Raw genomic sequence first — 27,786 nt, 5'->3', positions numbered from 1 at the left:
AGCTTACCACAAAGACTGGTGAGTGCAGTGAGAGAAATAGCTAACTGACAATTATCATGACCATGGTAGTGAGTGAAAGAAGTAAATTGCCTGTCTGAAGACAGGCAGGGGGTGGGGGAGGAGGGAGCTGGGGGGCATTGGTGGTGGGAATGTTGTACTGGTGAAGGGTAGTTTCTTTTTTATAATTGAAATCCAATTACAAACATGTTGGTAATCATGGTGCTCAAATAAATATATTCATTATAAAAATAAAAATATTAAAACTGATATATGAGTTTGACCAGGAAAACACAAGCACGAAATAAACTACTGTTAAGTGTTTTCGCAAGTACAGGGTCAACAAAATTTGAGTTGAAAGAGAAAGAAGGAATTCCCTCCCTCTTGTCTCAGCACCTCCAAGACCTTCACAGCCCATCCTCTCCCCATCAGGCTGATCCTGAGGCTTCAGACTAGAGCAGGGCATCATCTTCTGGCCATGGACCATCCCACTGGCAGGTGCGAGTCACTCACGAGCAAGCAGCTTCTTGTGGCTGGTGGTTAAACTGGGGCTACCATTTCCACTCTGTGGCATCAAGACAAATACAAGCCCTGAGAACCTAGATGTCCTATTCCTGAGGATACAACCAAATGAACTTCGGGCAATGAGGTGAGGGCAAGAGGGGGAAGCAAGAAGAAGAGACATTTCATCTGAGAACTTTCTTAAAACCAAACCAAACACGTGCTCCAACTTCAAATTGTTCTTGCCGAAAGAAAAATGTGGAATGTTAGCTGAGAGACTGACCCAGGCTTAAAGCAGGTAAGGGGAAGTGGGATGGCCTATGCAGGTATGACCTATGCTGACAGAAAATGGTCAAGTCTTCCAGTTGCAAGCTTGGGCCTGGCACGAGGCCAGTCCCCTCAGAGACAGATTCTGTAGTGATGATGTAGGTGGTTTGGTTCTTAGGAGAAACAATACTCCACAACTGGTGACAGCTAAGACTCTAAGGAGAGAACTGTGTGCAAACGCCTCGAACCCTCCTGAAGCTCCTCCAGCTTGGAGAGTTGCCAAACACAACAAGATCGTTACACAGCTTATTCTGAAGAACATTTTGCATTTAATTTAAAAAAATTATGTCAGGAAATAGTAATTTACAAACCTTGATGTGTTTTTGCCTGGATCTGGAATAAGAATGTTTTAAGAAGAGGTCTGCAAGGTCTTCATAACAAAGTTAGTGTTATTTACAAAAAAAAAAAAACCAAAAACCCAGACCTCCCCCCTGAAAAACAATAACAACAACAACAACAACAAGAAAAAAAAACAGTAACAGGTTGTCTATGTAACATTAAAAATTGTTTGAACCCAAAATTGCTACCTGTTGTTATTATATTTTTTAGTGGCAGGGAATACCTGCCGTGATAACTTGACAAAGTTGGCATAATTCTGTGAACAGAAAAGGAAGCCTGAATGGTAATAATGATCCAAAAGTGGGTTTTCATCAGGAAGTACAATCAGTGTGAATGTACTCTGATGAAAACATCAGCCCTCATTCAATTGCATATAAAAGCCCTCAAAGAGATTACACAGTACAGCAATGTTTTTGTTTTTTTTTTAAAAAAAAAAAAAGGCAACAATATGATTTATACAGACCCCAACATTCGAGTCCTGTAGGGCCTCCCTTTTACTTGCTCTAGTCCCAAACCCCAGCACTCCTAAAAATAAGCCACATCACCAGCCCCAGGGGCCAGGGGTACAGGTATTTCATTCATCTATGGGATAATTACTTTGCCGTGCTGCAAAAATGTCCAATGGGGGTAGCTGAAAAAATCAAAGCAACAACTTCTCGGGGGTCAGAAGGACCAGCCTGACCGCCGACTGCTGTGGATGTACTGGAGAGATAGTCAAGAGTGAAACGGGACAGATGGAACCACGGAGGGGATCTGGGGCCCAGAGTCAAACCTGAGAGCCCCAGCCCCGAAGAAAAGACGGAAAATGTCTAGTGTATCATGTTAAAGTGACCCAGCATATTTTAGAAAAATATCTGTCGTATTTGAACTCAGAATTTTTCCCCCAAAAGGTTTTTAGTTGTCTTTTTTTTTTCCAGAATGAATGAGTGTTAGAATGGGTGCTACTGTCTCTACTCCTGTATAGCCCCAGTTAAAAATATGAATAATTTCTACATTTCAGTGGGGGTTGGAAGGGGGAAACTACAATTATTTAGGACCCATAGATATTGCTGCAGTTCAAATACGGTACGATAATTACAAAATATAGACCATCTCTTTACAAATACAAATGAGAGTATATTACAAGTCCTGTACAGGAAATCTGTAATTTTTAAACAAACTAGCATTCTCTAAGTTTGACCTGGCTGCAAGTGTGCTAGATATAGTCACCCCCCCAGCCTTCCAATGGCCGTGGGAGCTGTCACCAGCCCACACACCTTGCTGATCAGGTCCTGCCCCCTCTCAGGACGATAGCTGGTAGGGAGGACACCTGTCAAACAGGAACCAGGAAAACAGTGTGCTGGAGTGGAAGTGGGAGACAGGAATGACAAAAAATGGATGATATGCTGGGCCCAAGTGAATGTCTGATATTCTAGACCAATGACTGAGGTAATGACACAGGTATGGCGATCATTATCACCTTGACCCTTCCCGCTGTACCTGTGTGCTGGCGGGGGCCGAGTGCGTGCCCTGCTGCACTCCAGGTGCGCAAGTGACACTTGTCCGGTGACCTTGCTGGTCCCCTCCCAGTGGGCGACCCACTGCGCTGCGCTTCTGGGGGGCCATGTGAGTGGCTGTTCCCTACCAGGTTTATGGCTTCCACGAGGCATGGCGTCCCTTGCAGGAAAGTCTGAGCGAGAGAGAACAGGATCCACACTAGTGCCTAAACTTTCCTAACTATGAGGCACTTGTTCCCTGGCCATCTGCTGCCTGGGCCTCAGGGCTATAGGGTGGTGATACAGATCATCTCGTCCGCGAGGTCCTCCTCCTCTCTGCTGGGGTCTGGCTCCTCATCACTGTAGCCAGGCCCAAAATCCTGGAGCTCATAGTCTTGCCGATGTGAGAGCGAGCTCAGATCCCCGTTGGGTCGGCCATGCACAGCCCCATTCAGCAGGTTGCTGGCCGCACTCTCCATCTCATCGATGGTCAGGTCACAGGCATCGGCAATTTCGTATTTCGTTGCCGACACAAATTTGGGGTCCCTTGCATACCGTCCTAAGCCTTCAGATATCAGGACCTGGGCAGGACAGAGGAGGGGATGCTGATGAGGGAAGGCAGCAGCTGGACACAGGAAGGGAGGAGGATGGGGAAGGCCCCGCTCGCATCACCTGTATCATGCACTGAGGGGGAAGCTACTCAGGGTTGTCAACCACTTTCTGTTCCTACAAGGACTCGATGTAATTAGTTGTATGTAGGTATGACTTACAAAAATGACATAAGAGGGGGCAAGGCATTAGTAAAAAAAATAATAAAGCAGGTAGTGTATTTGCCTTGATCTGGGCTTGAACCCTGGCATCCCAAATGGCATTCCAAGCACTGCCAGGAGTTAATTCCTGAGTGCAGAATCAGAAGTAATCCCTCAGCATTGCTAGATGCCGTCCCCAAACAAAAAAAAAAACAAACAAAATTAAAACTATTGGGCCGGAGCGATAGCACAGCAGTAGGGCATTTGCCTTGTACACAGCTGATCCAGGACAGATGGTGGTTTGAATCCTGGCATCCCATATGATTCCCAAGCCTTCCAGGAGCAGTATATGAGCATAGAACCAGGAGTAAGCCCTGAGTGCTGCCAGGTGTGCCCCCCCAAAATAAAAAAATTTAAAACTATTAAAAATTGCATAAAAGTGAATCCCAATGAGCCAAAGTGTTTTTTTTTGTTTTGGTTTTTGGTTTTTGGGCCACACCCGGTGACGCTCAGGGGTTACTCCTGGCTCGGGGGACCATATGGGACGCCGGGGGATGGAACCAAGGTCCGTCCTAGGCTAGCGCAGGCAAGGCAGGCACCTTACCTCTAGTGCCACCGCCCGGCCCCCAAAGTGTTTTAATGAAAGTAAGAAAAGCACAGATCATGTGGTATAGCTAATACATGAGGACCAGCAGGCTTAACAGTGCAGTGCATGAGAGTTGGACCACAAAAATCACTCACTCAAATAAAAAAAAAAATGGTCTCTGAGGCCAAAGAGATAGCATGGAGGTAGGGCATTTGCCTTGCAAGCAGAAGGACGGTGTTTCAAATCTTGGCATCCCATATGGTCCCCTGAGCCTGCCAGGAGTGATTTCTGAGCCTAGAGCCAGGAGTAACCCCTGAGCACTGCCGGGTGTAAACCCCCCCCCAAATGGTCTGGGGAGATAATTCAAAGAACATTCTTGGGGCCAGAGCAATAGCACAGCGGTAGGGCATTTGCCTTGCATGTGGCCTACCTGGGACAGACTTGGGTTTGATCCCTGGTCCCCCATATGGTCGCCAGAGCCTGTCAGGAGTGAATTTTGAGCACAGAACTAAGAATAACCCCTGAGCACTGCCCAGCGTGGCCCCAAAACAGAAACAAAACAAACAAAAAAACATTCTTCTTGGATTTGACCTCAAGCACGAAGAATAGGAACCAGAAATAAAAATCAAAAGACTTGTGATGAAATGTCTAATTTAGGAGACTCAGTGCTTTGGATATCTATGCCAGGATCCAGTTCCAAAATGCAACACCTTAAAGCATTGCCCCTGCTGTTCAGAAACAGGGGATGCCTAAACACAAAACCAGGAGGCTTCGTAATTCCAGAACCTGCCCCTTGGGCACACCCCCCAATTCCTTGCATGCATAGATCTCCTGGTACCACCTCTGTGTGCACATAGCCACCCTCCATGACAAGAGCCACACTCACCGCTTCCACCAGACTGTCGGCACTCCTCTGCTTATCGCTGTTTTTGTTCCGGAAGCTGCTGGGAACAGTCAGGCTGGCTGGTGTGAAAGTCCTATAGGAGATGCCTGGCTCATCTGTGTACCAGGAGCTGCGGTGCAAGGAGGGCAGACTGCCGTTGACCTGGTCCAGGGCTTCTGGCCGATCCACTTGGATAAGTGGCGTGTAGCATGGTGTCCAGTCCCGGTATGGAGGGGTCGCTGGAGGGGTGGCCCATGAGCGGGTCGAGTGGCTAGGGGAGTACTTCTGGGTTTTACTTGTGTCTAGGCCAGCCACTGCCATGATCTGAGGAGGGAAGAGGAATCAGTGGGGACCACTGGAACAACATGGGTTCTCTCGCCTTTTGTCAAGGACCCAGTGTGCTGTGTGACCTGACCGGGACAGCCTGGGACAATACTCAAAGGTGTTGATGGGGTGAATTGGTAAGGAGGGTCTTATATGTTCCCCCAAATCCACCCCATACTTCCTGTTTGACAAATATGCCTAGGGCAATGACAAAAGAAGTAAGAAATGGGACCAAAGAGATAGCACAGCTGTAAGGCATTTGCTTTGCACACTGCCAACTGGGGACAGACCCAGGTTTGATTCCCAGTATCCCATATGGTTCCCTGAGCCTGCCACACACACACACACACACACACACACACACACACACACACACACACACACACACACAAGGTCCCCTCTCTCCTCCCTATTCTCTTGACAAATTCATTTTAGAAGCATTTAATCAGGGCCAGGGTGACAGTACAGTGGGTAGGGCACTTGCCTAGCACGTGGCTGACTTGGCAACTCATATGCTCCTATATAATCCCTGGCATCCCATATGCTTCCCCGCACCCCATCAGGATTGATACCTGAGCTCAGAGCCAGGACTAACCCTCAAGTGCCATCCACCGGGTGTGGCCCCAAAACCAAAAACCAACCAACCAACAAAAACAGATGTGCTATGGATGAACATACTACCAGTTCCTCTGGGTTTAAGATCAGAGGTAAATTCCCAGCACTGGGGGGTGGCGGTGGGAGCAAGAAACAGCTTCTTTTTGTTGTCCTGCAGTTTAACACATACTAGCCCTTTCTGAAAAGGGGCTCTGCTTCTTGCTCATTCTCAGAGAGGCTCCTAAGGCCCCTTTAGGGTGTGTATAGACCCCCATCTCAGTCTCCAGGGCAACCCTCCTCCTAGGCCCTGAAAGCAGACAGTGCGGGCAGGCAGAGAGGGCACTTTCATACTTTTTGGGCCTTTGCCAATTTTCACCCTCCCAAATTTTCCCTGCCACAATGAAGCAGGCCAGCACTAAAAATGAACATAAAGACCAAACACAGAGACATACATAATACATAAGTGGCAAAGAGGAGAGAATCATTTTGTGTTTGTTTTGGGGCCACGCCCAGGGGTAAGGGCATGCTCAGGGAATCATTCCTGGCAGAGTCCAAGGGGCTTTCTGTGGTGCCAGAATTGAATCAGGATCGGCCGTGTGCAAAGCAAGTGCCCCTGGGAGGCTCCAAGTTCAGTGCATACTGTCTGTTCCAAGTCATGTGCTCTTAGAGTGCCTGCCTCCTTTATAGAGAGACCCTTCACGTTTGCTTGAACAACACTTGGAGCAACTCAACAAAAGCTCTTGTCATTAGTGCTGACAGTTCAGAATTGCCTGGTGAGGGCTGGGGGACATGACTCAGTGGTAGAGCATGTGCCCTGCATGTGTGAGGACTTGGGTGTGACCCAAAGAACTATAGGGGGCTAGCGGGGTATGGAAGACTATCCAGTGACCTCTAGGTATAGACTAGGATTTCAATGACTCAACTGCAGGAAGGTGGAGAGCAAAGATGGTACCTCTTGCTGAGAGCACAGGTTGGCAGCTGGCAGCTTGGGGGTCAGCCCCCAGCTGCTCATGTGCTCTGTGGTAGCTTGGGCACATCACCAACCCACACTCAGATCTGCTCTTGGGTAAAGGGGATTCGGGACATCTTTACATGGCAGGGTGATATTGGGGTTGAACCTGGGAGCCCAAGAGGGGCTGCTATTTCTGTGCTGATGACCATGATGAGGGGGTGCCCTAGGCAGAGGCTCACCTGTTGCTGCATAAGATGCAGGGGCAGGGCAGTGCGGTGCGGGAAGGTGGGGGACGGTGGGCCCTCCTCCTGGCTGCTTTGTCGGCGCAGGCACTCAAAGTTGAAGGAAGATCTGCGGTGGGCTAAGAAGCAGAGCACAGCAAGTGGGCATGAGGCAGGAATGTCTCTGCAGGGACTCACGGCCTGGGGAGTCTGGTAGGGTGCCCCTCATCTCTCTCTACTGAACAGGAAACTAAGGGATGCAGCCTGGTCCAAGGCAGAAGGGGTGAAGTCTGGGAATTTTGGAAGGTAAGGATGGAGGAGAAAGCCCTAGTTGGGAAGCCTTTTGGGAAGGAGCAGGTTGAGGTCTCAGAGAATAAAAGGGATGTGCTCAGGAACAAGAGCGCATGACAGACGGAGGGGAACAGTGAGGACCTGACCTGGTCCTAATTTACCCTGTGGGGGACTCTGTACTTTGGAGCAACCACACAACAATACCATTCTGGAATCCAAACGACAATTACTGATTTTCCTTTGCCTCCTGACACCCTGAGGGATGTCCCCTGGTTGCTCCCATGTTTCTGTCTCTGCCACCTGCATCCTGTCCGGTCACCAAGCCCTTTCTTCCGTGGACCAAGGCCCAGTTATGCCTAGAGCTATAGGAAGACACGAATCCTTGTTGCTCTCAGGAATCAGATGGTTCTGTCAATGGTAGGCAAGGCAGTGCCCAGGCCTTCTTCAGGACACCTTCCTGAGCCTGGCACTCCACAGCACAGAACACTTCATGTTCTAGCCAAGCTCCATACCCTCTTGTCTTGGAAAACCTCAGGGACAAGTATAGTGAGTCCTCTTAGACTTCCCAGGTCAGCACATGTAGCTGTAGGAACTGAGGTCTGTGAAGACTAAGACTTGAGCTGACTTGGAATAAGGAGACAGGCGGACAAGGTATATGGTCATTGTATATGCCCAGGCCCCATGCAGACCAGGTCAGTGACTTTGGCTACTGCCTACATGGGACCGTCTCTGCCTTTCTACCTCCTTACACTGTGCAGGTCTGGGCTTAACAGTGATTTCGGGAGTCTTGGACAACCAAGACCAAAGGGCAGGCCCAACAGCTCAGTGCCCAGAGAGGGAGGAGCCAACCTCTCCTTTGGGGAGTCTGAGCAGGACCTGTGTATGTTTATCCTCTCAATGGCTCTGCAAGACCATCTGGGACGGGATCAGAGATATCCCTCTACCCTCTACCATGCTGCCAAAGACACTAGCTGATCTGGAGAGGCAAAGAGGGAGGTGACTTTGCCTTCTCTTTCCTCATAAAGAGTGAGGAAGCTCCTTGTTTTCGCTCAGGTTCATCTCTGTGCTGGGGGGCATGGAAATGCCACCAAAGGGTGGTCTATGGAAGGCACCTAGCCTGCTCCCCTGATCATCCAAACTTTACAAAGCTTGTGCTGGAACCGAGTAACTAAATATGAACCATGGAGATGGGTCTGACCAGTGCCCCTGGCAGGATGAGGCTGAGGTGCTTAGCCAAGGTGGACATCTTGGTTATTATTGGGTTTTGGTGGGAGACCTGCTCAAAAACATGCTTTTATCTTCAGAAACATCAGAAACCCCTTGACCCTTGACATGTCAAAGTCCACATGACTTAAAGCAACTGCCCACTGAGGCTGGTGAGACCCTTACTACATGGAGGCTCCAGTTTATGCTACTACACAAAAAAGCTAGGGTGAGAGTTGGGGTGGGGCAACCACTGTGCTTCCCCACAGGATGGCACTGACCTGCCCCATGAGAGGGAACACTGGCATGGCCAAGGTGAGAACGAGGGAGAGAGCATGAAAAGAGATAAAAGCAGGGTGGAGAGGAGAGGAAGTGAGATAAGTAGCCCAGAGGGGGAACAGAAGGGCATCAGGTACCAACTGTCCTCAAGGGACCCTCAGAAGTAGGGGGTCTTATAAAAATGGACCAGGTTCAAGTCTAGCCCCAACCTCTGCTCTGGCATCAACTCACCCATAAAGCAGAGCTGGGGGCATGGCACACCTCTCACCGATGCCCGCCTGCTTGAAGGCAAAGGGACTGACTGTCTATACACAGGCTCTGTGGCAGCCATGACCCATCAAGTGGACTAAGGGACCCGAATGGAGTCCAAATGGTACAGGTGTGACTTGAACATCATTGCATGAGAATGAGAAGGAAAGGGGAGGTGATGGCCCTCCAACCAAGGGGCAGAGTGACAGGACCCCTCCTGTCATGCCTCCCTGGAGCCAGGAGAGGAACACGATTCTACAAAATAAACACCAGCCTCACATGTTGGGGTGGGAGGCAGAAGGCGCCTCCTGGGAGATCTCCGAGAATCATAACAAAGAGTCGAGTCATCCTCCTCCAGGAAGCCTTGAGGATGGTGATAGCCTCGAGGTCGCTCGAAATCCAAGTTGCCACCTGGGTATCTGTTGTAGTAGCCGTAGCTTTGCCTGGCAAACAGGCCAAAAGGAGAGTTAAGGGATTATATGATCCAGGTTAGCAATGCCCATCCCTTAGCCCGGGCACATGGGCAGCAGTTCGTGCCTTGCCGTGAACACAACAAGACCAGCCAAAGACAAGACTGTTCTCAGTTTCACCAAAGTTTCTACATGGAGGGCAAGGAACCACTTCAGGAGGGTTCAGGGTACATGCCTGTGATGAATCAGGTGGCTTATTCCCCTGGTGGATGGCCTACCTCTGGGCCAACCATGGCCCCATTGTGAGTTTATCACTGCTCTGTCTCTGTCTCTCTGTCTCTGTCTCTCTCTCTCTCTTTGGTTCTTTTTGGGCCAGACCCAGTCATTCTCAGGGGTTGCTCCTGGCTATGTGCTCAGAAATCACTCCTGTTGGGGGACCATATGGGATGCCGGGGATTGAACCAAGGTCTGTCCTGGGTCAGCTGCATGCAAGGCAGACACCCTACCACTGTGCCATCACTCAGGCCCCTGTTTACTTCTCTCTTGAGAAAGAACCCTGAAGTCTCTAGCCCTGGGCTGGTTACTGGGGACACAGATGTGAAGACACACTTGGTCTTTTCTAGAGGGGAGGGAAGTTGCCATTGCAATCCAATCAGAGAAAGGAACAGCAAGGCCAGAGCAGGCTCATAAAGAAAGGATGGACTCAGGCCTCAGAGAGAAAAGAAGGGCATCCATGGTAGGGTGCCATGAGCAAAGTCTCTGAAGATGGAGACCCAGAGAATCATTCAGGAACAGAGAGGCTGACAGAAGGACATATGGGGAGCATAGGGGAGTGAGGTCTGGCTGCAGAGGGAATTCAAGAATTCCCTCAGAATTCAAGACAACAGCCCAGATGTCGACAGGACCTCCTGCAAAACCAATGGTCGGTTCTTCCTGGGACCACTTGTTTCGGACAACAGACAGATTACTGTGTAGTTGGCAATGTAGCAGATGACTCAGCCCTATGCCCTCCCTTCTGACTCCACTTCCATAAGTGGAGGGTCCATTCAAGTCTTCCCGAACAGAAGCCTGGAGAGGCATCTCTGCTCAATGAGGTTTTTGTATGCTTGGGGGCCATACCCTGTAATGTTAAAGGGTTACTCTTGGCTTTGATCTCAGGAATCACTCCTTGAGGGCTCAGGGGGACAATATGGGGTGCCTAAGATCAAATCTGGGTTGTCTACATGCAAGACAAACACTCTACTCACTCCAGCCTCTCATGAAGACTTTTTGTCATCTCATCTCTAGAGGGGAACCATGAAAGGAAAAAGAGGACTGTCTAGGCATCCCTTAGACCCCAAGCTCTTGGCTGGTCATGGTGTCACCAGAGTCTCCATTCCAGAGATCTTAGTGGGTATGAAATAAAGTAGAATCTCTTAAAAGACAGGAGAGAGCTGGAAACAGGCTGGTCTGCCTGACATGGGTCCACTTGAGTTTTCATGAAAAGTCCCGAGAGCCTCTGGAGAAGTAGGTAGAAGTTTAGAAGACAGTGTCCCCTCTTCACCACTTTCCTCCTGTGGATCTTTCTCCTGTACTCAAAGGTTGCTCCTGGCTATGTGCTCAGAAATTGCTCCTGGCTTGGGGAACCATATGGGACTAGTGGCTCCTGGCATCTGTCCTGCTTTCATGGGCACCTTTAGCTATGGCAGGCAGGGCACAGGGCAGGAACTAGCCAGATCTGAGCCTCACCTGCTCCCTGCTGGTGAGCTGTCATCCTCGTAGTACTCATCACTGCTGAAGTATTCCTGGTCCCCCGAGTAGCGGGTATCCCGGAAGTAACTGTGGAGCTCTGGGTCTTCCCGGCAAATGGTCGGGAACTGCTCATCTCCTGAGTCGGACCTGCGGTTGGGAGAAGCTCTGAGGTCCTGGGCAGGTGGGGCCCATCTCGCAACCTCTCCCAGCTGTTGTAGCCGGGAACTTGCCTCAAGCGAGACTAGACTGTAAGGATTTGGATAGCATGCATGCATGTATATCCCCTTAAGTGTGCACAATAAAGTGTGCAGAGGTTGGGGGACAGGTATCAACTTAGGCTGTGTGTGTGTGTGTGTGTGTGTGTGTGTGTGTGTGTGTGTGTGTGTGTGTGTGTGTGACAGCTTACTCTTAGAGGATGCTTTTCTTAGTGCCCTGAACAATGCTGGTGCCAAACTGCTCTGAGCAGCAGCTTTGGAACCAAAGGAGACATTTGGGAGCAGATATAAAATATACAATAAAACGGACTTGGAGACCTGTAAGTCATGGACAGCTCTAGAGAAAAGCTTTGGGTCTCCCAAGCATTACTTTTTGATGCATCAAAGCCTCACATCAGAGACTGGAATGAAGAACTTTCCTCCCTCACCTTGACTCCCCTCAGTAACAAGGGTGATGGATGTTCTGAATACAAATATCAGGCGAGACTCCTAGACACGTCCACCAGGTTTTAAAAGACCATCTGGTCACCTCAGGACTCTAATAGTAATTTCCTGACACCTACATCTCCCTGGCTCCAGTCCCTAGATGTCTTGTTTGCAGACAGGCTTGTGTGTCCTTCCCAGTTCCTCCTTTGCTATCCTTGATTCCAGATCGAGTGGCTCTTGTGTCACTGCACTGGATCAAGTTGAGTCAAATGGTCTAACCTCTCTGTCCCCTGCTGCATGGCCTGCTGCCCACAAAGACACCCAGCTGAACAAACATGAGGTCAAATATACAACGTGATTAGGGGCCTTGGGGCAGACAGTGATGACCTGGTAGTGAGGAGGTGGTCCACATGTGTGCCTGGGGCTATGCTACCTGAGGCCTCCCTGAGAGTCACGAACCTCAAAGGGAGCAGATATGACCCTCTTTCATAAGCCCAACCCTTCCAGTAGAGCAGTATGAACTGCCTTGGTCTCTGTGAGGCCCCTAAGGGCTATCCATGGGAGATCTGGTTATATACATTCCAGCCTGTACAGTCTCGGAGTCTGAGCAGAATTGCATTTAAACACCTATTTTTATAAATAACTTTCTTTTTATTTTATTCTTTGTTTTTGTCTATTTTGGGTCACACCCTGCAGCACTCAGGGGTTACTCCTGGCTCTGCACTCAGAAATCACTCGGGAGACCATATAGGATGCCGGGAATCAAACCTTGGTCTGTCCTGGTTCGGCCACATGCAAGGCAAATGCCCTACTGCTGTGCTATTGCTCGGGCCCCTGGATTTAAAAACTTTTTGCTCAGCAAGAAGTGCTCCCTCCCTCCTGCCCCATAGGAACCCACCATAATAGCTTCACCGGGGCAAAGATATTTCTATGATGAGCTTCAGAGAAGCTCATGTACCGTGACATGTACCTTAGAACACAGTAACATAGACAGGAAACACATACCTAATGTACGTTTCATAATAGCGGGTTCTATCCAGGAAAGGCATAAAGGGAAGAGATAAAGAGTTAAATAAGTCCAACCATTTTGCTGTTTTGCTTTGTTTTGTTTTGTCTTGTCTTTGGCCACTCCTGGCATCTTTCAGGGGTTATTCCTGGTTCTGCATTCAGGGATCACAGATGGCAGAGCTCAGGGAACAAATGGGATGCCAGGGATTGAACCCGGGCTGGCTGCATGCAAGGCAAGCACCCTACCCACCAGACTTCATCTTGGTTTCAACATTATCTTAATGTAGTATCAGGCCACTTCCTAGAGCAGGGGTCAGCCAACTAGGGATGTTCGCCTGGCCAAACCTAGCCTTGGCAATTCCTTCCATTGGGCCCATTTCAAAAAGGTTCAACATTTTTTGGAGAACTAGAAAGAACAGTGAAAAGAAGCAAAAATTCCCCTAAGAGGTTCACATGTCAACATCTATCAGGAAGGAGACAGGGGAACACAGATGTTCTGTGACACCTTCAGCTACTTTTACTTCCCTACAGAATTGAATAGCTACAATGGAGAGGGTAGTGCTCTGAGCCCAAGACATTCATGGTCTAGTTCAAGGTTGAGGAGACATTGCTGCTGTTCCAATAAGAGACAGTCCCTAGCACAGAGCATGGGATGGCAGCTGGCACCCGAAGAGGCCATGACCTTACCATGCTCTGCCTCTCATGCAGATGCCAGGGTGCCAGGCACAGAGATGTGCAGCCCTTTCCCCCAGGTCACATACTACAGTCCCCAGCACACGCACTTCCAAGTTTACCTTTTAATACTGGATCTTCTCTGAGGCTCACGGTCATGCTTGTGGGAAGAATGATGCCCATTTTCAGACACATGATCAAGGTTCCCAAGGCTGGGTCGCTTTCCAGGGGCAGCTTTGGACATATTGGCATTATTGAGATTGGCATTGGTTGAGCTGGGAACTTGCTTTCCTATGGAATTATGTTTATGATGGCTATGACACACCGAATTTCCTGCTGGAGGAAACAGCGGTTTCTCAGTATCACTTGCAGGTGGAACTGAAGGCCTTTGGACATGCAGGGGACGGTGGGTGGTATTGGTCTGCTGAAGGGAATCTCTCCTATCACTATTAACATGATTGACATGGTTTCCAAGCAGGGCACCATTTCTCTGTAAAATAATGGGAGACAACACCAGGTAATTTAACAAGATTTTTTTTGATGCAGGCTAGCTATGTTAGGTAATTTTTTTCTACATGAAAAACAAATTCTAGGTATGATCTGTAGGCTCCCTGTAAAACAGTCTGAGTGTCTCAATGATGGGGTGGACGTAGTGGTAGCCTTGCTGTGTGTGTGTGTGTGTGTGTGTGTGTGTGTGTGTGTGTGTGTGTGTGTGTTAGCTGGTTCCCCTAGCAATGAAGGTCAACAATTCCAGATGCAGAAGCCAACTCTTGGCTGTCACTCCAGAGTGATCACTCAGCTGCTCTCTGCTAAGGCGATTGCCCAGCCGGCTAGATGGCAGCCATAGGCATGGAGAATGGGTAGGAGGCATACTCTCAGAGCTGGGGGACCTGTGGGTTGGCTGGAGACGTCAGAGCTGGACCACACAAGAAAGGTATGATATAGGTGAGCAAGTACTAGAAGGATCCAGAATGCTCATCTACACTGGCCAGTGACTATGGCCAAACTTGATCGAAGTTGTCATGGTGGAACAGAAGGGAAAGCTCAGAACAAGAATGCAGATGCCTGAGCCTGGAAAAGTGCTGGTGAGTGGGGAGTGCCATGGTAGTCGCTATGCCCCTCTAGGCCCTGAAGCTGTGCTATCTCTTCTGCCCTCTAAAATGGATCCTCAACTGCCTCCACTGGCATCCTGTTCCCTGATTTCCTAGTGGTCCATGTGTAGCTAGGCGTGGAATAATTACTTTGAACACATCTTCTTCCTCCTCTCCTTTTGTTTCCTCAGGCTCATCATCTTGCAAATCACACGAGATAGCCCGTCGGATTTCAGGCCCAATGTCGTGTAGCGTCCTGAGTCCCGCCTAGATCAAGGAAAATGGCAAAGCAGATTAGACAAGCCAGGTAAGGCGCCCAGCCTTGAGTTGGTGGATTCAGCCAGGGGACAGGAAAGAGCCTTCTGAGGACAAGGACAGGAACTGAGTATGGTCTGAAGATAGTTGCAAGAGGTCTCAGTTCAAAAGAATCCTTGGTGGAGATGCCTGAGCCCCCATTACTTCACAAAGATGCATCCCTTCCACCTTGAGGGGAACACAATATCTATCTTTCTTGGGGTCATGGCCTAGGACATAGTGACTAAAGAAGGGCAGGCCAAGTTGCATTTCCAGAGCTGGGGACTGGGCAGGGAGTGTCCAGGAGGTGGTGGGACATGTTGGCTCTGTCCAGTAGCAGGTATAAGAGGGCAGTCAGTCCATGCCACTGGATCCACTCAAAGCCATTGGTTGAGGGAGTGACACCACACACCACAATCAGCAGCACACACAAGACATAACAGAATGGGAGGACTCTCACACAGACTGGGCCATTGTGCCGGGCCAGGTACCCTAGCCACCCATGCTGCCTGTCGCTGGAGCTTCTGCTCAGCTGTGAGCTTCTTGGCCCCTTGAGAAAGGACTTACACCAGCTGCTGGAAACAGTGTGGGGCCCAACCAAGCTTATTCCTTTATTCTATCCCCTAGACCCTTCCAGTTGGCTCTCCTCCCTGAACCCCCAATGGGACAGCTTAGGCGAAGTTTCCTGCTGTTCTAGGTTTCACTGAGGAAATATTGGAGCAACTTAAAGACAACATCTAGAAGGAGCACTAATTTGAAGGAAGGGGTGGCTTCTGGCCACAATTTTGCAGAAAAAGAGGCTGGCTGACTTAAGAGACTCACAGAGACAGTACTTGCCTTTAACCTTCACTAAAGGCTTTGCATCTTGAAAGAGTATTTTCTCTGTGCCTCTGGCACTAAAGCTTTTCATCCCCTATGGAGGTAAGGGTGGCATCTCCTCACTTGCTGACAGTTTGCAGCCTGGCAGCTGCCTGAAGTCTTGGCAGAGGTCTGAGTCTCAGCCTTGTAGTCTCTATGCATACTCCTACATCTGAGCACTCTGTAAGAGCTGGGTCGAGTTGGGGAGAGGACCCTAAGGGACACCACTTCCTCATTCTTCCTCCACATCACTCCCAGTAGGTGCACACAGGACACACCATGTGAGGACAACCCACAACCAAAATTTGCAGGAAAGGAATAGGATGGTGGGCGCAGTGTCCCAAGTGGCATGGGTCACTGAGAAGTAGCCTTCTGAGGACCACAGCATAGTGACATGAGTTCACAAAGGAGTTCCCCCAGAGGTTCTAGTGAACAAAGTATCACCCCTTAAAAGCACCCAGGCCAGAAAGATGTCTGGGGGAAATTGGCCTGCCAGGCTGGGCATGAGGGGAGGAAAGAACAACAGGTCTTTGTTATCATGAACTGGGGAGGCTGAGCCCATCCCCAAAGAGTAGGCACCAAGGCTAACACCAAGGTTAGCCATGCTGTGTTTTGCATGGTTCAGGCTTAGCCCACAGCAGCTCTAGTGAGATGATGGGTTTTATATTCCTGGAGCTGCACTCACACATGTCTATACACACACATACACACGCGCACACACACACACACACACACACACACACACTCCCTCTCTCAGCAGCCCTACAACCAGCACTGCAGGGGGCCTCATGAAGCCTGGAGATATCCACTTGCCATTCTCATGGCAACAGAGGGAGGTGTCTTCTATGTGAATGAGAAAAAGCTCTTCCACAGCAGAGCTGTGGGCAAGTGCAGGCAAGTCAAGGCCAGCAGGATGACAAAGCCATGTTCATTCAGGCAGTATGTTCTAGCTAAACCTCAGCTGTATTTTCTGATGTTGTCTTGATGGGAAAACATCCTCTTACATAGCTGGGGCTACATAAAAGTCACCTGCTAACTGTTTCCACAAAATAAGCCGAGGTGACAATGCACTAAGCTCACACACAGAACTATGACCATGAATCCACACTGACAGGGCAGCTGGCACTGAACTCAGCAAGGATCCTGAGTTTCAGGAACAACAGAGAACCCTGTGCACTGCCCATTCAACCGAGTGTACTAAGTCTGGTTAAAAGAAATAGAAAACTATTTATTTGGATAATTTTTAACATCATCCTCTGTCGATGGAGTGACATCATTTCACTGAAATACACATAAAACATAATTGCGTAATAAAAACAAGAACCATCTCAAGCATGTCTTCGATGATACACAAGATCAGGAGAATACAGGGTGAACAGACACAAGACAGAGAATTTGTTGGCGACATAAATCATAGAGAAGGTCGAGAGGCGGCCTGGGAAAGCCACTTTCAAAGACAAATAATGACAACATATTTATTAAAGAGACATCAAAGGAGAGAAAGCATTGCTCTTTCCAGACACAGAAGCAGAGGTTTAGAAATCATTATAACTTGTTTGCTCCCCACAGGGAAAAAAAAATACCGTATTTTTCGCTCTATAAGACGCACCTGACCATACGACGCACATGGTTTTTAGATGCTCTCCTCCCCTGAAGGCTTCAGTTCCAGGTGGCATTCACTCCATAAGATGCACTTTTGGGGGGGAAAAGTGCATCTTATGGTACAAAAAATACGGTATATCTTCTCAGAATCAGGGACTGATATTACTCTTCCAGTGAAGTTCAGGAAAAACAAGAGTAAGCTGGGGGGTGGCAGAGAGTCAGGGTTCTGCCAGGATTAGGAATAAAGGAAACAGATGTTCCCAAACTTGAATTGAAAGAAAGCTTAAACACAGCACCCTGAATTTATTACATATCACAAAACAAGATAATGAAAAATTTCTAGCACACATATCAAGCTAAAAGATAGCTTAGGCTGCCCCAAAATTTCCATAGGCACAAATTCCAATTCCCCAAAAATGCAGAAAACTATCTTAAACCTTGAAAAAAAATTAGTTTTTTCCACAACTGTAGAAAAAAAGCATCGTTTTTCTTGAAACAAACAGTTTACAATCAGTAAAATGACCTAGTTGTTCATAATTCAGATCTGTATATAGCGCTATCAACAAAATACTATTTTAATTTGAAAGGAGACCGACACAGTTAAAGCCATATAAAGTCATTCCATTAACATCACAGTAGAATTATGGTTTTGAATAAACACAGAGTTGCTATAAAATAGAAACATTATTGGTTTAAGATGTCCAATCATATAAAATAGTCAACAGAATTAAGCCTAGTTCTGGTGGATTTTTAAATGCTAGAATGTTATCATAAATTATTTTCTTCTTAAAAAAGAAATGTTGGCGCTCATAGACGGCTGCTTTAAATTTTAGACACCATTTCATTGGAGTTTTATAGACATTTACTCTATTGAATGATTAAGTCACCAAAAAAATAAAACACTATAAAATCTCTCTAAATAGTTCTGAAGCAACAGCATAAAATTCTATCATTTCATCAAATATAACATTCATTTACCTTCCTTTCTCTTGTTCACTTTCAGGGTGAAGTTTTTCCTACCTGGGTGCTTTTGAAATGCTTTCCTGGCCTGTCACCCTGTGCTAGATCCAATCACACACACACACACACACACACACACACACACACACACACACACACACACACACACCCCACTGCAGTTCTCAGGACCACACGAGGATGAGAAATATCTAGAAGCCCACTCTCAACCTACACTGTAACAGTAGAAATAAGACAAGCAGGTCTCCAGTCGAGACTGGGCCAGGCCATTCATCTTCAGATGCCAACTTCAGCCAGGCTTCCTGATGCCAGTCCCAGAGGCCCTGACTGGCAGAGCCTGGTCTCTCTCAGCAAAGGCCAGCCCTGCACAGCCCTCTCATTAAAGGCAACTTCTGGTTAACCCTTCACTAGGATTCAAATGATAACCCGAGGGTATCATTTGAGACAGATATTCCTTGAAAACACACTGGCTCTTCTGCACATTGTGCCCTGCCTTCTTGCCATACAGCCACACAGCTACACACAACCACTCACAGGGCGCACTCTACTTCGTCATTGTTTTTCTCCGGGGAAAATGGGATGGTGTGGCCTTTGTGTCCATTACAAACAGCCCTTGAGTTCTATATAAAGGAGGAGAAAATCGTGAACACAGCTCACTGTGACTCATTCACAGCTGCACCGAGTCGCCCTGAAAACTCAGCCGGAAAGCTCCCCTAGGACTGATTCTGGGGGCTGCACTTAGCTTTGCACACCCAGTTGGTATACCTCATTTTGAAAGAAAGAAAATTCTTTTAGAATGACTGAATACCATTTAGGAATATATATATATATGTATATATATACATATATACATACATATATATATACACACACACATATATATATATATATATATTTTTTCCTTTTGCAAGTGATCAGATAGAATTGTTTGGCCTCCACCTGGATTTTTGGTTCTAGTTTTACTTTAACACCAGGATCAAACAAATGCGTGTCAGTTTCCAGGCAACAGAAGTTAAAAATGAAGTCAGGCAAAAGTTGTCATTCATAGCTTCTATCCTAAGATCATGATGTCTCTGATTTGATTCCATGAGATCTTGCCAATGAGAGAGTCAGCTGCCCATGACTATTCCCTTTTGAATGAATGATGTGCAGGGCTCGGACTTCTGCTCTCCAGGGACGTGGCTTCCATGATGTTATGCTGGCCCCACTGCCATGTTGTTGGGTCTACAAGTCTTAGCTGTCCTCGTGACTAGGGGACCTCGTGATTGGATGACATGCATGCAAGGCTAATTTTCTTTGGAATCACTTAGTACAGTTCTTTTATCACTAGGCCAACATGGAAATGACACATGATCACAAACATGATCACAAGCAAGAAAACAGAGCCTGCCACAACAGTATATACTCTGGTCCCTACTCTATTATCAAGAGTGTTTCTAATGCCTCGACCTCTGAGCACTAATACAGACCACCCTTTCTCCTGAGGGTACAGTGACTCGGAGGGCATTGAGAGGGCGCAAGTAGGGGCAATGCCAATTAGCAGGAGGTTCTTTCGCTAGACAGAACAGTGCCCTTTACTTAAAGGGATTTTTTCTTTTGATTTGGGGCCACACCCAGCAATGTTATGCCTTGCACACTACAGTCCCTTTGAAAGGAATTTTCTAAGAGTCTAAAAAAATTTAAAAATATGGACAGGGGACCTGGAGGCAACTGAAGATACCTTTCAGCACCTGACCATGGTTTGCATGTTGTTGCTGTCTGCCCTTTCTCTCCTGGGACTACTGAGGGATTTACAAAGCAGCTGGACCTGGGAGGATGTCATCTCTCCATCATCTCTGGAGTGGCATGTCTTGTGCCTTCCTATTTTCTCAATTTTATTTAATTTATGATACACAGTAAGCCAGGACACACAAGCACTCTCAATAATACTCTTTGTGAGTATTGACAGCACTCAAACATTCAACAGCTTGACACCTGTGGATCACAGATCCTTGGACAGGCCACACCATCTTTCCCTGAGATGCCAGTTACCTGTGATCCATTGGTTGTTTCTCACTTTAGGAAGGAACACTTCCCTTTTCTGTGGCTTTGGAAACTTTTAGTGGAGTAGGGGAAATCTTGACTAATATCAGAACCACTTAATCTTTGTGACCCAAGCATTCACTTCTCTGGGGTCTCAGGTGTGCCAAGAAGGATAGATTTCCTACCCAACCACACACGTTAGCAAGCTCCTTCCTGGGTAACTGAATCATGGCACAATGAGTTAATGGAAGTATGGGGTGGTGAGTATTGGTAAGTCACACGCTATCAAAAGGAAGCCCTTTGCTACTTCACTCTGTAATTAATCTTAAAGTCTTCTCAGTTATTTTGTCTGCTCAAAGATGTTGAAAATATCCTCAGAAGACCAAGTGTTACTGCTCTGCAGAGTGTATAGAATCTCTACAGCCTATAAACTAACAATCTTTAAGTGAGACCCTTGGCCCCGGAAGTACATTAAAAGGAAGTGGATGTCCCCTTGCCAGTCTGCTGCATTGGAATAGTCATGACCCGCACCCTAGAATTCCAGAAGGGAGGAAGAATAAAGCATGTGGATTCCTGGGCTGGGTCTCCAGCTGGCTGAGTCCATCTGTGATTATTCATAGATAATGAACATGCAAATATTCTACTTCAGGAACTATTACTTCTGTGATATGGGGCTCAGAGGACAGAGATTTTTTTCCTGCAGCTGAGCTAAACACCCAGCTTTAGGGATCCCTTGTCTACTTCCTTGTTGCTCTTGTTGCCTCCACTTACCACCAAGGCTCACCTAGGGACACTGCTTAGCAGCATGGCCCAGCCCTGGGGGGAGGGGGGGAGTCTCTTGTGTCTGAGTCGTTACCTAAAGGCCAGTCTTTATCCTGTGCTTAGCTCAGTGGGGAAGAGGATGTGGGAGCAGCAATCCAGGAAATATGGAGGCTGTTCTGGGGAGGCTCCAGCTTGGGAACCTGGATCAGTCACCCTGACCTGGAATGACAGGGGTGTCAGACATGGGGGAGGAGCACATACTGCCCATGGGCGTTTATGATGGAGGCTGGGAGAGACCGAAGGGTTTGTATCACCTGAGCATAGATGAGAGCCTCGCCTGGACCCACAAAAATGTCTGTTCTGTCAGCATTGACAGACGAAAGCCCCAATCATTACATACCCTGGGGTCAAACCAGGTAGAAAAGGGGGGGTCTAAAAGGGGGTGTTGAACAGGGTATAACCACTCAAGCTTCTGGGGTTACAGCTCGTAACTAGGATATGCTTCAGTGTTGTCACCAGGGGTTCCAAAATGCCCTTGATTTGGATGGCTTCCCATGCCACCCCAACTCACTGCCTGTAGTTAGTTCCCTGCTTTGAGGTCATCAGACATTGCCGTAGGAACCCAGGCTCAAAATGATCTGCCCCAGGAAGTAGAATTAGGGGGCAGGGGCCATTTCCAGGGTGTCGCTCATGTCTGGACAGATGAGACTAAAGAGTCCACAAAGAGCCATTGGGGTAAAACTCTAGGACGGTAGCACAGAAGATATAGCTGAATGGACCTCAGGGCTACAGGAATACTATTAGTCTGAGAATACATACCCTGCAGAACCCCTGAGGACATTTCTCTCTAGTGACACACTTTATCCTTGCCCCAATCTGCCTGGTTTCTAGGACTCCCTGATTTCTAAGGACATTACAGGAGGGTTCACCTGAGCCAGAAACGGGTTCTACAGGCATTCAGTCCCTGCCTGACCCCCACCCCACCCCTGCCAGCCCCATATGCACCTGAGCACACACGTGCACACAGATACACAGACACACACACTGCAGAGAAAAAGGACAACCATTCTCTTAACATGACAGAAACGTCAAGTTTTGCACTAAGGTTCCTTTTGAACCTTAGTTTTCAAAAGTCAAATCAGCTCCTCTGTGTTTCTTGGGCTCAAAATCAGGTGTCCACTGCATGAAACTAACTGAGACTTCCAGATGGAACACCCTCGGGAAGCCATTTCTTGGGTGAAAATCTACCATTTGTAGACGTCAAAAAATAAATAAAAGCAACCTGTCAAGTTACTTCTGTTTGCATCTGTACGAATTTCCATGGTTCTCTTAAAAAAAAAAAAGGGAGAGTTCTTTCTCTTTCTCAATGGATCGCTACAGTACAGAAAAGAGATCAAAGAGAAGTAAGAATTTCTTAAAGTTCCGGTAGTAAACAGGCATATGTTATTATTGTTTTAGTCTTAATAATAAGCAAGGATACGTTCAAAGTGCTTTACAATCACTTTAGCTATTCCTCACAACAGCCCTGTGAGGTAGGTCGACATTTTTTTTTACCCCCATTTTACAGATGGGGAAACTGAGGCACAGAGAGGTTAAGTGTCTTGCCCAAGGGGACACCGCAAGTGAAAGTGCAGGAGCAGGGACTAGAACCCAGGTTCCCTGACTCCCAGTGTCCTTGAACCTAGACCACACGGATTCCAAAGAGGCATCCCCAGACTGGCTGTGAGCACAAATCAAAGACGGACAATGTTGGATGAGGTTGGGGGGTGGTGGGCATTTCCTGTGCACACGGGAAGATGGAACCTGAGGTGCTGCCTGGATGGGTTCTGGCATGCAGGTGTTATGTGTGAGTCTCAATGGGGGTGTCTGAGCTCGCTGTCCTGCCCGTTCCTCACTGCTGTGTTCTCAATCAGGTCACGACAGAGGGCAGGAGCTGGGGTCAGGTTGTCATGGCGAACTGGCCCACAAACAGAACTCTGTTCAGCTCAAAGCCAAGGGGCCTGTGAGTCTTTGGGAGCTGAGGCGACCCGGGGATACAGGACTTTGAAATAGCCAGCTGCCCATCTTAGGCAGGTCTGCTTAATCTTTTGAGTATGAGTTTAGTTATCGTTATTATTATTATGAATAATGTTTACTGGCCAGCAATCAGGCAATTGTGTTCATGGCATTTCTCTGCGGGGGAGCGTCTGCCCCCTTCCTTGGCTCTCTCTCCCTCTTTCCCTTTCTGAGTCTCTGCTTGGAAGGGAAACCTGGGAAGCCTGGCACGTCCCCTCTCCTGAAAAAGTGCCACGGCGAGCAGCGTCCCGAACAGGCAGCCGTGGCTCCGCAGATGAGCCACAGCCCTGCGTCCACCTTCCGGAGGAGGGCTTGGCTTGGAAGGGGTTGCCCTGGGGCCTTGGGTTTGCTTTTTCCTTTCTGCATTTCTTCCGAAATGCTGTTTCAGTAGAAATAAGCCCACTGCAGCCTTTTTTTCCCTCTCAAGGCCAGAGCCACACAACGCCTTCCGACTAACGAGCTTGGTGTTGCAGCTCAGGCAGAAAAGTCTAAAGCATCCGTTCAAGCATCTGAAACAAATGAATCAGCCAGTGAAATCTCATCTCTTGACACCTGTTCTCCTCTTATATTAAAAAAGGAAAAACAAAGAAGTCTTTGGATGGCTTTCGATGGAATCGTGCTTTTGAAAAGTGCACTTTTAGACTCAGATGGTCAAAAGAGCAAGAGGCTCGTGAGATTCACAGAGGAAACATCTGTGGTCCCTCCCCACTCCACCCCTTTTTCTGCCCGTGCACCGCACCAAGGCATATTGGGGACAAGGAGTCATTGGTCTCTGTCCACCACCCATCTTTCCATTTAACCACCTACCCTACCAGCTGTTAGCTGGTGCCAGGCTGTCATGCCATCCAAGCCAACAGCTTAATTGCTTTAGGCTGGAAACAAAGGTTTCCTTAAATCAAACTTCCAAATGGATTTTGAATTAAAAAAAAAAACAACCCAAAACATCTATCTCTAAAGCTTTTCTGTAGTTCAGTGGTACTCTCATCCAGGATCGAGACTAGTAGGCATAAAGGCACGTGCAAAGGGAAATGATCAAAACTTTCCCCACTTTGGGATCTTGTCTCGTTCTGATCCAGGAACTAAAGGACTATCTCGTGTCTTCCTGGTGCAGACACTTCCCCATTGGGAAGGTGTGAGGAGCCTTTAGGTATGCACGGCTGTCAGCTGGGAAGGGGTTGAGAGTTCCCGCTGCAGGGCTATGCTCCTTGACCTGCGTGCTGTGAATGGCAACCTGCAGGTCACTTGGTGGCAGCAACATCGGATGAAGAGCAAAGGGGTGAGTCAAACTAAAGTTGAGGATGGTATGTAGGGGATGCGTGAGGCAAATAAAAAGCCGGATGTAGCTTCTCTCTGGCTCCCTCTGGAGAAGGGCCGGAGAGAAGGCTGGCTCGAATGAGGAGGGAGATGGACAGATGGAAACTGCACACTCATTCAGACCACCAAGGCCAGAGGACACCGGGTGCCAAGCTCCTACCTACAACTGGATCCAGGAACTTCTCAAGCCATTCATTCCCCTTTGTGCAGAAGGGGGTGCTGCAGATGGTCTGAACAGGGGGAGACCAGGGAGAACCTAGAGGGCCAAAAGCATAGTGTGTCTCTGTGCTCTGGAAAACCATTCCGTGGCAGGGGTGGCGGGGAGGGGGTCGCGGAGATTCTAGACCAGCTCAGATGCTGCTCAGACAGACAGACGGCACTCTATGTCGCACAAGCACGCACAGCGATGCCCACACTTCACTTTCCATTAGTCTTCAACTGCTGGGTCCCCAAACCCACCTGGCAGAGACTAGGGCAACTCTTCGCACCTACCAGGGGTTCCTTGGGGATCTCAGATGTCCTAGAGTCTCTATTCAGGGATTTTTCCCGCTCCCATTTGACCTATTTCCCTAGTTGCTATGTGGGCATGGCATGCTTCTTTCGGAGGGGAGGAAGAACTTCCTTATGCTAAGTAAATGTCTAGTCACAAATCACATTTAAAGCCAGTTCTATAGCTGAAGAAGCCAAAAATGTAATTAGAATTATCCTTCAAGGAGACAAAGAAATTTTCTATTTTTAATGTCTGCTTCAGAGTGAAATGCATTTTCATAATTTATCTGCCAATATTATGAGTACAACTTAATTTTCTGGGCTGTGTGTGCAATATAAATGAGAGACTTAGCCTCAATTTCCAATGGAAAGGTGCACAAACGTGTTGACATCATCTAACTCAAAATATTTGAATTTCACCCAGGAAATGGAGCTCTATAAACACAACACAAAAATAATATTTAGGAGGAAAAGCAAAACCCTCAACATGATTTTAACACAATATAATACAGTCTTTTAACCAATGACATGGCAAGTGGTGCTTTGGTAGCACGTGGCCCTTTAACTCAGAGCAGCATCCATGAAGCAAGGTTGGCCATTATTCAACCAGGTGTTGTTTACAGGTTTTAAAATATTAGAACATTATACCCAGACACCAGAACGAGCACTCAGCCATTTAATTGGGAAGTCTTAGGGATTTGGTGAAGGTTAGACTCCTGTATCCAGAAACTATTACATATCTTCCACAGAAAACAGAAGGTCTTGTCACAGAGCTAATGAGGTTACCGCAAATAATGATATAACCCATCATGAAAGAGAATGCTTCCCTTCCAGGAAAGGCATCGTGTTCCAACCCCATCTACTAGAATCCTTAGACTGCTGACACCACAAAACTCTGAGTCCTGTGTGGTCCTCTGGCCTTAAGGGTCCCTCAGGGAAGAGCCTTATGAAATATACTCTCCTCCGGTACCCAAACTGGCCACACTTGCCCCTAAGTGTCTACAGATAAAGACTCAGGAGAATATGTAAGTACCCTTTCAGTTTGCTTTGATTCGAACACTGCTACCCAGGAGGAAACCTGTCATTTGAGCCAACTGAATCCAATCAGAGAGGAAAGAGCTTTCCTCAGGAATTCCACCATCTGAACCAGCAACAAGCTATCCGACTGGGTCTATAACCACTGAGCTAATCTTTTAGGAGTTTGGAACGAGAAAGGAAAGATCAGAGATGTTTATGTTCAGCTTCCTTCCTTTCCCTCATGCATCGTCATGAACTTCCACAGAGTGTACGCTGACCTGCCATTTGAATATGCTCATTCACTCGCTCATCCACTGCCAATCACATCCATGTTCTCGCTCAGCAAGATCACAAACAAGCTTACACTTTGGTAGTTATTGGTACTTGGAACACAAGAAGATGCTGTGGTTTGTTTTTTTTTTTTTTTCCTCCAGGGAAATATCTACACCAATTAGGCTTAGAAGTCCCAATCTAAGGCATGTGATAGAAACAGGACCCTATGAGTAATGTTAAGAGTCAATACATAAAAACTATCTGAATCATATTCAGGATGGACTTTAAAAGTACTCCAGCTAGTGGGGTTTCCTACTGCTCTGGGCAGAGCTTGGTGACAGGCTGCCCACTCAGTAGCCCCTTCCCCCTGTTTTTTAGCAACTTCTTCCATTTCCTACCCACTCTGCTCCTTTGCCACCAGCATCTACAAATTCCTCTTCCTGACCCATGAGTGGGCCTTAGCAGCTGCCACCTTTCCCCATCTGATTCCATATGTAGGGATTTTGGATGTACTGAGGACTCTAGAATCCCTGCACAGAAGAGTGGGATCCTCAGGCTACTGCAAGGATTCAGGGGGCCCAAGGCAGCCTGGGTGGGAGTGCACGGCACTTGCACAGCTCCGACCACAGCCCTGGTGAGACAACACACGGACACACACATTGCCACGGGGACAGACTCACACGAACATCACACACCAGGAAATGATGGATGTTACTGAAATGGACCAAACCAACAAGCAGTGGGGTAAGAAACGAACAGAAACAAAACAAAGGACTTGCGTTCAGATGGAAAGCTGTTTTGGGGAGCGGGGCAACAGCTGCGAGGACCCTGAGCTGGGGAGGACGCTGGAGGGGGTCACTGACATTGGGGGGGGGTCACTTGAAGGGTCCAGGCACTAAGGCAGCACAGGCTGGTGCCCCTTCCGCCAAAGGGAAGCAGGCAGGATCTCTGCCACTGACCGGATATTCTTCCTCACACAGAGCCGAGGGAGTGTCTTATCCCGGGGTACATCAATGAGAGGGAGGCACTTACCTGGAGGCTCGGAAAAAGCTAGTCCACATTTGGGGGTGTGTGTGCAGTAGCTGAGTATAAACAAACTCCTGAGTCATAGTCCGCTCTCTAGTGTTTCAGATAAGCTGATGAAAAGGTTAGTGGGAAGGGAAAAACAGAACAAAATGCCAATTCACCTGTAGGGCAATCGTGGTGTTCTTCGCTGGGTACTTTCCCACCAGTCCTTGTTCTTTCCGTTTCTTGAATTTCCTAAAGTAGTCCTGTATCAGGAAAGTGGCATAGAACTTCCCCACGGTTACCTCATCATCTAAACGGAGAGACCAGACAGAGCTCTCCCAAATCAGCACGTTTGGACCAGGAGTCTCTCACACTCACTTTTGGCTGGCTGGGGGGTCATGGGGGGGGGCAGCGCGGTGCCGAGGGACGGAGCTCTGGGCACACACACTGCTGGACTAGAGCTAGCAAAAAGCAACATCTGGCAAAGCAGTTGAGGGCTCCAAATCAGGAGTCAGTTCGATTCAAAGAACTGATCTTCAGAACTGCAGAAAATAAGGTATTTGTCATGGTTTATTTAAAAAAAAAAATAAA

At 47.9% G+C, this 27,786-nt stretch overlaps 1 protein-coding gene across 1 annotated transcript in view; it reads right to left on the bottom strand.

Annotated features, from left to right (window-relative positions):
* Positions 1–1,071: 1,071 nt before the first annotated feature.
* The window catches only part of CACNA1D (calcium voltage-gated channel subunit alpha1 D), a 378,619-nt gene continuing 351,904 nt past the window's right edge, over positions 1,072–27,786 (bottom strand). The window contains 9 exon segments of the mRNA XM_049776224.1: positions 1,072–3,220; positions 4,861–5,181; positions 6,967–7,088; positions 9,250–9,413; positions 11,109–11,258; positions 12,758–12,784; positions 13,555–13,922; positions 14,674–14,790; positions 27,375–27,505. Of these exon segments, the coding sequence (XP_049632181.1) occupies positions 2,927–3,220; positions 4,861–5,181; positions 6,967–7,088; positions 9,250–9,413; positions 11,109–11,258; positions 12,758–12,784; positions 13,555–13,922; positions 14,674–14,790; positions 27,375–27,505 (1,694 nt within the window). The 3' untranslated portion in view covers positions 1,072–2,926.

Source organism: Suncus etruscus, chromosome 7 (assembly GCF_024139225.1).
Source record: "Suncus etruscus isolate mSunEtr1 chromosome 7, mSunEtr1.pri.cur, whole genome shotgun sequence".
Lineage (NCBI taxonomy): Eukaryota > Metazoa > Chordata > Mammalia > Eulipotyphla > Soricidae > Suncus > Suncus etruscus.
The sequence above is the reverse complement of the archived record's forward strand: the minus strand, read 5'-3'. Positions and strand labels throughout refer to the sequence as shown.